Below are 11,572 nucleotides of genomic sequence, written 5' to 3' on the forward strand. Positions count from 1 at the left end.
TATGTTTCCTCACTTTCTCTGCACTTCACTGCCATACTTTCATGCTGACCTGTGCAGTCATTCCCACATGTTCTTTTTTTTTTTTTTTTAAGTCTATCCAAGATTACAACAATATAATCGGTATCATCTGACATACACGGGCAGGGATATTTTTCTTTCTTTCCCCCAATACTTGTGCCTGGTCTCTCTGTTATTGAAGTGCTCTCTCTCTCTTTCTTTTTTTTCCCCTCCCAGTCCTCTCTGCTTTTCCATGGTTTGGTGGCAGAGTGCCAGCCTGTTAGGAAGATGAGACTCCAATCAATCAGTGCTTCATCGGGGTTGGGGTGGTGGGGGTGCTGACCACAGGGCTCCCTAATTGCCCCAAGCAGGCAGGCCAGCAGGCTCAGCCACTGCAACACATGTTCACAGAGTGAGTGGTGCCGCTGTACTCGCTGGTCTTCTGAATATGTGAATCACTTTCCTGGACAGATGGAGGCCTGAACATGCCTCACTTCAGGGGCCATATGGACGAGTTAGTGGAGGAAAGAGAGAAATGTTTTTTTTTCTTTCTTTGACCTGTCGTAAAAAGATTATTCACTGCATTTGCTCCAGTGTAAGCATTACATTTAAAATGCAAAGCTAAACATCCCATCATCTCCAAATCACATGCACTTGTCTTGAAAGACGTACAGATGGCTTGAAACAACATTGCTCATTTCTAGACGCCAGAAATCAATGATTCTTATTGTCTGGACGTGAATATTGTATATAATTTGCTTGACAGTATACTTTTTTGTTTGAATTATACAAGAACTAGTGTAAATCATGGTATCATTAGTGCTATTGTATATAATATTTGTTTAGAATATTTCATATGTTCATGCATGACATGCCATTTCCAGCAAACCATTTCAGGAATATACAATCACAAGTGGAGAACTTGTTTTTGTTACTCAGATATCAAGGATGATAGAGAGAACGCATTGCATTTTATTGCACAGGTGAGAGTGAAGCGATTCATCGTCTATCACATGTTGTTTCAGGTTGATGAGGTCACGTGTTAGTGGTGTTTTCAAAGAACCGAACAACCATAATTCTGTCTGGATAAAACAGAGAGGTGAAAATGCTTTGGAGTAGAAAAGATGAAAGGAGAGACAGAGAATGTGAGGAAGTCAGAGCAGGAGAAAGTAAAAAAGAGAAACATTGAGAGAGATTAAGATGTAGTAAAGTGTGGGAGAAAGAGACAGAGAGTGGAGAGGAAAAGAGAGAGGGAGGGTGGGATGGCTGCTCATCAGAGTTAATGATGTAGAAAATCCCCCAATTAGAGCGTTTTCCTGTGCCGCAGGATGAGTTCAGAGCAGGGTCCTCTGACAGCCTGGGGATTAGTACCCGGGCCATGCCGAGCCGAGCTATAGGCCTGAACAGACACTAACTACTGGACAACTTGGCACTGCTCAGCTGGGGCCATGTCTGGGCTATAGCCACAGCCAGGGGCCGGGGTAAGCACGCATTGAGCCGGAGTGCATGGCACAATCAAAGGCATGGGAAAAACAAACAGCAGTAAAGCAACATGACAAAAGTTTAACTGTAGACTTATTCTCAGTACGCAAATTTGAAAATGTATTAAATTATGTATTAAATTATATGGGCCATTTTGTATCTTATTCTCATATCTTATAATATATTTCTAAAGCCATTAATAATTGTAGACAGTCTACAGTTTTAAATACAACTGTCATATCGCATGAATACAACATCGTCTTAGGCTTGTTTCTGGCTGTTTTACTATACATTTTTAGATGTGTGCTCATCCAAAACATAACCCAATTTTATGTGGAAATTTGTATTGCTCAGCAAATCAATCTGCACACATGCTGCCTAATGTTAAACATCCATTAATCCTCCTGACCTAGTACTGTGGACAGACAAATCTGATCATGTATCTGTCACATTCATGTGTTCACCTGCTAGAATCAAAAGGTTACATATAATCAGAAATATATATCGTATAAAGACTTTAGAATTTTATTCTTGACCTTGAACCACTTGGTAAATATTCTAAACACAACATATTTAGCAAAGTAATGTCTGTGTTGTACAAATGTGTTCTGTGATTGTGTTTTTGGCATCCCCTTGAAATTAGATGATCCATCTCAAGGGGGTTATCCCTCTAATAAATTCAAATATTGCAAGATATATAGCATCAGATATACAGGCATTGTCTCACAGCTTGAATATATAATGATTAAGTTGATAAAATGAGAGGACTTGGTATTTAGAAAGTAAAAAATAATTCTGTCGTAGGTGCATGCATTTCTGTTGTGATGTTACTATGAAAGATTTGAACACTTAATACATACACTTAAAACCCTAAATACATCTCTGCAAACAATTAAAGAAAAAAGGCAGATCAATCATAATTTTAAATCAGATAGGGATTTTTTTTTAGTATTTGAGATGCCATGAGCCTTCTATAGGCTGTTGGTAATTACATAGCCCTAAACCACTATACCTCTCCTCCACAAGTTTACTTTGTTCATTAAGAACAACACAGCCTCCCATAACTAATTCATCAATTGGGCAGTCTATTATTTCGCTCCTGCACCCCAGTAGATCTGACAGGCCCTCGGCTGGAGTTAACAGTCTTATTGGAAAGACGCGTTCCTTGCAGAGGATAATAAGGGAAAACAGCGGAATTAATTGAGTTTGATTAAGAGAGCTTTTGAATGGGACACAGCTTTTTTTGCATGACATAATTGGAGGTCAGTTAAAGGGGGGTGAGAGGGGGGATTTGGTCGTTGGCGCCAGTGTTGTGTAGATATGTTTGTGTGAAGGAGACAGATAGACGGGCAAGTGTGTGTGTGTGTGTGTGAGTGCATGAGTGTGTGCGTGAGTGTGTGTGTCTTCATTCACACTTGCAGAGCTGTGCTGTGTGTCTGATGTGCTACATTTCTAAAGGCTCACTCAGACACACAGTGCAGGTCACGGGGGCCACTGTGCGCTGTGTGTGTGTGATTAGTATCACTACATTTGCCAACATTAAAGGAACAGAGCGTAGGCTTTTGTCATAGCCACATGGTCATTAGCAGTGCATTTCAGAGACTCTTCTATTGTACGGAAGACATTGGTGACAGGGGAGAACGCTCAGTAGTGCTTTTATATCTGTTTGGGATGAGCACAGCACAACATGTGCAAACATACTCAAAATGTACGTCACAATATAATGTGCACACGTGCGTTCTCACAAATGTTATAATTTCATCACAGTATAATCTGAAGAATGTAAATGATCAAATCTAAAAATACATGAGCTGTCACATTTGATCGGATAATTGAATGTTTTCTGATGCTTTTTTTCAAAATGTGAACTATTATGTGTTGTCTATGCAATCTTTTACTTTGTGTCTTTATTCATTTATTACAAAAAAGGAGCTAATAAAAATGCACCCTATCTATGTGCAAGGCATTACATTACAAGCTACAGAAAACAACATTTTCATGCCCCACACCAAGTCACACAAAGTTTCACAAAAGTGTTTTATTTCAAACGTCTGTGGCATCATATGGATTTTTGTGATAAGTGGGCTGTAAAATACATGATGGGGTAAGAGGCTCCACAGAGCCTGAAAGTCTGAGCTGAAAGAGTTTGACAATGGAACTACAGCGCCCTCTATGTTTAAAACTTGGACACAACAAGAAACTCACATATCTTCCTTTAGTTTAGTTTAGGTCTACATATATACATATATAAACTACCACAAAAATACAACGAAAGGAGAGGAACTAATGCATATAGACATACATATGGTTGATTTGAAAAAAAAAACCAAAAGATTGTTACTTGTTTACTTATTCAAAATAGTACAAGGTGTTACAGAAGTCAGTCATAAATATTATATTTCCTTGGAACATTATGAATATACATGTTATGGATTTGATGGCAATGTCTGCTTTAAATAACTGAGCAAATATTAAGTTTGGGAATCGCTGTATAGGACAATACGACTTTAAGAGGATATGGTAATACTCGCAACAACCGGAAGTACCGTGAACAGGCGGGAAGTTGAAAGTTTGAGTGATTTAGAATTTAAAAAAATAATCTCACTGCCGAATAATTGAATGCGTATTTAACAAAGACGGCAATTTCCACATGTACAACAAAAGCCAAGGGAATAAAACTAACTCGGGTAAACACGAACAACGACTCAGCCGAACTTCGCTAACTGACGCTGATAGCAGTTAGCTTGTTGTCGTTGTGAGTGTCAACAATCAGGATGGCGGACAGAAATCTGGTGCAGGAGTTGAAGCGGTGGGCGACAGAGGAGTTCAACCTGCCCTCGGACAGTCTACCCAATGACAGCTACTTCAAAACGTAGGTATTGGCCTATTGACACGTTCCCTGCCAACGCTAATAACTCTGGGTACCGTTGAGTAATGGAGGTCATTTTGTTTTCCAGGCTCTGTGTTGGGACTGGGAAATCAATATGGAAGTATGTCATCCAACACATTTTCCATCAGAGGTTAGTATTAATTTATTTTATTTCATGTATGTTGTCCTATAATCCACTGAGTCCCTATTTGTTAGAACACTGCATCCGCTTAATAAATACATGTAACTGTACATATTATCAACAGCTTATAGTTTATTGTCTATCGTTTCTGTTCTTTTCCGCAGAAATGTGAAGATCATGCGTGGCAACCTGCAGTGGTATCCTTTCAGACACATAGGGACGATGTTAATTCAGTAATTTCTTAACTTTGTCCATTTCACCAAGAGATTGTGGTTGATGAACTGACCTGCCTGGGGCATGCATAATATGTTGTTGTATATGTCAGTAAGTGAAGTACAAAGATTTTCAAACTGTGAGTTGTTGGACATCAACAGTCTGTAGAAGAGAGTGATTGATTAATTGGCCGGCTTACTGATGGGGAAGATTTTAATGTCTTTGTTCTTAGAAGCTTGATTAATGGTGGCAAGTACACTAAAACGTTACATGTTCAACCCATACATTTACTTGAGAAACTTTAGTATTTTTATTTAAAAGATATGTTCTCTGCAGACACAAAATGCAAATCAAAGAGACAGAAAGACTATACTGAGAAGCAGTTTTGTCTGTCATCTGTTATTATTAAACAGGAAAAAAAAAGACTTTGTGTACCCTGAATTTTCTATGCCACCATGATCACTGACAGTTTCAGCATTTGTCTGGTAATTTCTTTGACACTTTAATTTTCAAGGTACAAAGTTCTTCAGGACAAAGAGGTATGTTTAAATTCCCTGCTGTACATTTCTGTACAAGTACTGACTGTTTAAGCTGAAATGTGGTTTTATCTGCTGGTGTTTTTTTGTACACTCAGTTGAAGCAGACTGAGGACCAGAGTGAGGCTGCTAAACAAAAAGAGCTTCAGAGGAAGATAGAGCAGCTGAAAGCTGAGATCAGTCACCTGGACTCTCAGATCAGTGGGACAGAGGAACAGTTGGCCACACAAGGTTAGGCCATCATTCGCCATGAGGATTGGCTGTCTTTTGAATTTTTTATATGTTGTCTACGCATGTGATACAAACATTTTTTCAAAGTTGTAAAATTGTTATTGTACAGAGAGGTCTGTCGGTCGTACCTGGGCCCAGGTGGAAGACAGTCGGTGTAGAGAGCTGCTTCTTCAGGCCTTCAGACAGCGATGTGCCCTGGGCTGTAAGATTTTGTCAGAAGATGCACAAAAGATCAGAGGGCACTGCGAAGCAATGGAACATATGGCCAGGTGTGACAATAAAATGAACGTTTATGTGAAAGTAGTAAGTGAAGTAGGAAAATAAATATATTTATTTCTCATTTTTAAATGGATACCAGTCAAGTAGCTGTGAAGATTTAGTAAATAGGAATTGCACTGTGCATTGCAGGGAAGCAGAGGTTGAAGTCTTGTTTGATAAATCTTCAAGCAGCAGAGATGGGGACAACCTCAAAACCTCAGCAGAGGCACAGGTCCTGGTAAGTGCTATCTGTATTTTACCGAGTAGATTTATTAGTGTATTTTATGTAAAGGCAAAAATATACACAATGTGTGTGTGCACAGAAGAGATAAGAATTATGGCTGAAATGTATTTTTTTATCTTGAAGAACATTTTCATTTTACAAAGCTGGTGACCCTTCAATAACCTTTTGTACCTTAACAAGTCCATATATGAACATTTGGAAAAAAACATTTTTTTCAATTTATCAGTACAATGTGTAATGCAGACCAAGCCTTGTACTACATTAGCAGCAAATACTCATCATTTATTTTATTTTATCCTGACAGCGTGAAATAAGAGAGCTGTGTGATGACAGGATCCACTTCTATCAGTCTTTACAAGAGAGTGAACTGAAAACAACCAACTCTGCAGCCAAACAGTAAGGACTATAAGAGCTGAATCAACTACTCGTACTGTTTATATATTAATTTTAATGTTTTATTGAATTAATAATTTTCCTCCTCTCAGTATGACCCCTGAACAGAAGGCTGCCATGTTTCAGTACTGGTTGAGTGCTGTGGAGGTTCGTTTTTTCTCTTTTTTCTTTAGTCACTCACAACTGTCTTTAAATTTCAATCGGACAAACATGTTGTTTCTTGTCATTGTGCCAGAACGTGTTGGGTGGTTATCCTCCAAACCATATTCTGTCAGCATTACAATATTTAGCTTCCAGAGACCAGAAGGAATTAGAGGACAAACTTGCTTCTCTGGATGTGACTCGGGATGTGACAGCTCTGCGGTGAGTCAGACCACCACAGTATTAAAATTCCCTTTTCCTTTGTTAGATCATTTAATAGTGTTAGACTCCGGTGTTGTCTTTGGCATGTTTGTTCCAGGTTCCGTTATGAAAGCAATCACCTACTAGACATGTCAACAGAGGATAGTGTGTTGCCACCAGTGAAGACCCTGTTACAGGTTTCTAACAAACACTTGAATACATTTTAATATAATATTCAGAAAGTTCTTACTAAAAGGGTGCATTTTGTCTGACCTCTGTTTATTAATTTTTCAGGATGCCTGGGAAGAGGTGGAACAGAGTTTGGTGGAACTGACCCAGACTCGATCCAGGGTGCAGCAGCTCAAAAATCAGCTGCAGTCCCGCAAGGTGGAGGCACAGCAGGAGTTGTCTGGTGTAACAGATGAGCTCCACCATGACACCTTGGCACTGTAAGTGAATGGACTTATAGTCATGTCATCATTTAAGAATTCATCTGAAACATTTTTTTTATTCTGTGTAGGTCCATCAAACACATTTATGCACATTAATGTTTTTAATTTTTAGTTATTAAAAGTTAAAAGTTATTATTCTATTTTCATGGTACAGGTAATGCAGATTTTGCTGCCAAAAACTAATGTGGAGTACGTTTACACCTGTAATGTCCCTCTGGAACTTTGTGTGTTGCTGTCAGGTCAGTTCTTGAGCTGGAGCTTCAGAGTGTGATGCAGGCAGCAGTGAGAGATCACATCCAAGGCCGATGTATCCAACTGGACCAACATGCCCGGAGCCGTCAGGAGGCACTTAGAAACCTCCGCAGCCAGTGGCAAAGTATCCGGGACTTCAGACAGCTAGTAGTAAGAGTGACAGATGACAAAGACTTTTGATAACCTTTGAATGTCATAATTTAAATGACAGCCATATCAGAATAAAGATATGTAGCCCATTCAGAAACAAATTTAATTTCGAACGAGAGGTCTGGTGTATGCCAATCGTCATTTAGATTGGTGTTCATATAAACAGATCTGATCGTGACTCCCTGGTTTGTTGCTATCGCATGTCTAATCCACGTAAACGTGATGTACTTCAATTTTGTTACTGCTGTGTCTTCATTCCAAAAAAATAATAATGAACAGACATGGAAGTCACAGACGTGGAGGAGGAGGACAAAGAGACAGATAGTGGACAGTGAAGGGACGAGCAGACGGGTATAATATCTGTTCACTACGTAAGCTGAAGTGAAGCGTTGTCTTCTGGAGAATTAGACAATACTGTCACAATAGTCCATTCCAACTGAACGCTCGATGCATAAGCATGCACACCACAATATGATTATTTAATTTTGTGTCCATGTAAATGATGGAATTGTAAATTCTAATCGGAACAAATATGTTCGCACATTTATTTATTTATTATTTATTTTGCACATATTTTGCTAGTGACTCTGAAGCTGTAAAATTAGGGTATAGGATCCTGCATTGTTCTGTTTTAACTGAATATTTGCTCCATCACTGCTTCTAAGATGCAAACTATGAGGGTAAACAAAAAACAAATAAACATGTTTCTATGTCTTTCAGGGCCATTAAAACAAACCGTAGTATTTCTTCAACTTAAATCGTTAAAATTTATGTGGTTGTATCTCTGCAGGTTCTTAGACAGGACCAAATCAGAGGTTTGATTAAGGGGAACTCCATGGCCAAGACTGATCTCATTCATCTGCAAAGACAGGTTTGGATGTTCTCCATCTTTGGTGCATAAGTAAACAAATTATCAATGATTTTTTGAAAGAAATGTTTTTGTTTCCTTAAAACAATCTCTGTTGTGTTTTAGTTACAGGAATTCATCAGAGATAATCTGGTGCCGCAATTTGAAGATGTCACCACTGCAGCTGATAGTCTAAGGAACTTGATTTCTAAGGATGCCAGACAGTTTGGAATGGTTTCGCTTCTTGCGTTGGACCGCAGGACTGTTGAGGGGTAAGAGAAGTCCAACACTTGAAGAGCTAGACCTTCAAGCGTGTCAAAACATAATCAATAGCCATATACACTGCCTGGCCAAAAAAAATTTGCCACCTTTTTACAGTAGCAGTTTATTGTTGGTAGTCTTGGCAGTTGGTCAGGTCTAGGTTCATGGCACGGGCATATTCAAAGACGACAATGCCGGGATTCATTGGGCTCAAATTGTGAAAGAGTGGTTCAGGAAGCATCATTTTTACCACAGAGTCCAGACCTTAACCCCATTGAGAATCTTTGGGATGTGCTGGAGAAGGCTTTGTGCAGTGGTCTGACTCCCATCATCAATACAAGATCTTGGTGAAAAATGAATGCAACACTGGACGGAAATAAATCTTGTGACATTGCAGAAGCTTATCAAAAACAATGCCACAGAGAATGAGTGCCGTAATCAAAGCTAAAGGCTATTAGTGTGTTACTTTTTTTTTGGCCAGGCAGTGTATGTTCTTTCATAAACACCAAATGCGTGGACTTCATGTCTAAATACATTTAACTGCCAGTGGTATTATATCTTGACATGTTGTCAGTGTTTTTTCTTCAGTTGTGTTGGGCTCTGATGGATTTACTGATGAATTTAAATTTCACAGAGGAAGGCAGATGATGAAAATTCAACAATAGTACATGTACTGTATATCCATCTGCAATGGACATATTTCATTATCTATCGATTTGAGAGTGCATCACAACATCCTTCTTGTTTCAGAAGACAAAGAATCCCTGCGTCATCACTGTCTATCTATCGCATGCAGTCCCCAAACTTCAGCAGCATGTGTCGGAGCCTGGAGTTCCCTCTGTATAAGGTGACTTTGTCTTGTATCAGTGAATAAAATGTTAGCCAGAGCGACCTTGTATGTGCATGTCTGGTTTTAGGTTATGTTTAGTTGATTTATGTTTAGCGTTTGGGTTTTAGGGACATCTGCTGGTTTATTATCTATATATGTCTATATATGTACACATTTTTAAAAGAAATACTTGTCTGATACAATTTTTTATCCTTCTCTCTACACTTGAGGCTCCTGAGGAGTTATGGTTTCAGGCGCAATCCCAACAACTTGAGTTACGTTTCCTCTGTCAGTTACAACAACTTCACACTGCGACTCTGCAGAAAATACAGAAGGAAACAGAAACGCTACATGCTTCAGATCAAAAAGGTAATCTGAGGAACTCTTCAAAAGAGAAGTTTTTACCACATACAACAAGTCGTGGTGTTTGTGTCACTTTGACATATACACTTTTTTTGAACTGTAGTCGGTTTTAGTGACAACAAATCAACTGTTTGTCTTTGATTTACTTATTAGCATTGCTGTCCAGAGTTGTAGAGGAGGATCAGAAGCTTCTGAAGTGTCTGGTACCAAGAGTCAAAGGCCTTACCCAGCACTGTGCACAGGGCCTTGCTTATGGAGACCAAGTCAAAACTGCTATCTCTCATTGGTGAGTCACATCTTTTGAAATAAATACATTTTGTAAATAAATGGATGCATCACATTTTAATATATTTATAGCAGAAAAACATGTATGGAAAAAAGAATTCTGGGTCCATTTCATAGTTTTACCATAATTTCTAGTAGTGTGTTCACTCTGTTCCTACCATCCATCCAATTTCTCAAGTTCTTTCCATGGGGGTGGGGAAGCCATTTGTCCTGTCATATTTTACCACAGCCTATGGGCCCAATTGCCACAGCAGCACCTTTTTTTAATTACATACAATTGTTGATTTACATGCCCAATGGTGCCCTTTCTGGCCGTTGAGCATAGTAAATAAAACATGTGTCGCCATTGTAAGTAAGTAAGTAAATGTAAGTGCTTTTCAATAAAAATGCAAAGTGGCATAGCAAGACAATTGAAATAACATAACATTTCATATCATAAATACATCACATTAAAATAGAAAATGTAAAAACGTACCCAAAAATGGTATAACCAACGTATTCAATCAACTAAAAGCTTGTCTAAATAACAATGTCTTTAGCTGCCAACAAGCATCACAGTGGTGGTCAAAGGAACGAAATTAGAGAACTGGACAAACAATTGTGTATGCAGAGGTGCATGTTGGGTATAAAAAGACCAATCTTGAACATAATTACAGTTGGAAACATGTTAAACTGGAGGAGGTGTCAGGACAAATAATTTTTATTGGATTATGTATATGCTGTGATTATTATATTGTGGTAATTACATATTTCAATATCTAAATACTGTAATTAAACATGTTACCCAGTGATGCGATGTGTAAAATGGCAGAAATGATGGCCGAAACTATGAAAATAAGACCATAATTGATTGTTGTTCACTAATAGTGAATTTTTACTTAATTGCTTTAAAATGCACTCAAACAGGGTTTTTTTCTTGTTCTTTACCATTAATGTGTTTTGCAGTGTTTTAGGTTCTAATCTTTGCGTGAGAGTCAAACATTTCAGCTTAACTGTTTGCTTTGTGTGTTCATGCACATAGGTGGGATCAACCAGCTCAGCATGTCCTCTCAGAGGCAAATCAAGGAGGACTAACTTTACAACAGTGGCTGCAAAGATGGAAACTGGCTGCCAATGTCCCTTAAGGGTGGTGTCATAGATTAAAATATATAAAGGTGTATCTCTTTCAGTACTGGTAAAATGCCACAACAGTCAAGGCTGGACAAATGAAGTGCCCCAAAGGCCACACTGCCATCCGCTTTCACTTGGTAGACAATTTGATAAATTTTAATTGTGTCAAGGTATTTGTAAAATGCAATATCAACTCAGCGTATTATCTGGTTCTGTATTTTTGTGGTAGTGGACAAACTCTAGAAGACATTTCCTACTATTTTATCATGTGAAAGTCAATTAGTAATAAACCATTTCAAATCTTATAATCCTGTCT

General features: G+C 38.5%; 1 protein-coding gene across 2 annotated transcripts; it reads left to right on the forward strand.

Moving 5' to 3' along the window:
* Positions 1-3,989: 3,989 nt before the first annotated feature.
* On the forward strand, positions 3,990-11,561 carry haus5 (HAUS augmin-like complex, subunit 5). Of its 2 annotated transcripts, none has more exons than XM_044044850.1 (19): positions 3,990-4,351; positions 4,437-4,499; positions 4,655-4,687; positions 5,218-5,242; positions 5,338-5,470; positions 5,580-5,739; positions 5,879-5,966; positions 6,277-6,368; positions 6,458-6,512; positions 6,601-6,728; positions 6,826-6,904; positions 7,002-7,156; positions 7,399-7,561; positions 8,352-8,432; positions 8,535-8,680; positions 9,420-9,516; positions 9,729-9,867; positions 10,015-10,147; positions 11,168-11,561. In XM_044044850.1, the coding sequence occupies exons 1-19, from the start codon at positions 4,254-4,256 to the stop codon at positions 11,268-11,270; spliced, it is 1,971 nt and encodes a 656-aa protein (XP_043900785.1). In that variant the 5' UTR covers positions 3,990-4,253; the 3' UTR covers positions 11,271-11,561. The 2 variants fall into 2 exon arrangements, with proteins under 2 accessions (XP_043900785.1, XP_043900786.1); XM_044044851.1 differs by having other exon boundaries at positions 9,423-9,516.
* Positions 11,562-11,572: the final 11 nt, after the last annotated feature.

Source organism: Solea senegalensis, linkage group LG14 (genome assembly GCF_019176455.1).
Source record: "Solea senegalensis isolate Sse05_10M linkage group LG14, IFAPA_SoseM_1, whole genome shotgun sequence".
Taxonomy (NCBI): Eukaryota; Metazoa; Chordata; class Actinopteri; order Pleuronectiformes; family Soleidae; genus Solea; species Solea senegalensis.

Bases quoted from the DNA above. Each gene is read 5' to 3' on its own strand.
- haus5 (XM_044044850.1), top strand. From the start codon at position 4,254: ATGGCGGACAGAAATCTGGTGCAGGAGTTGAAGCGGTGGGCGACAGAG. The intron at 7,562-8,351 runs GTAAGAGTGACA...GTATCTCTGCAG, and splicing joins GGGACTTCAGACAGCTAGTA to GTTCTTAGACAGGACCAAAT. The intron at 8,433-8,534 runs GTTTGGATGTTC...GTTGTGTTTTAG, and splicing joins TCATTCATCTGCAAAGACAG to TTACAGGAATTCATCAGAGA.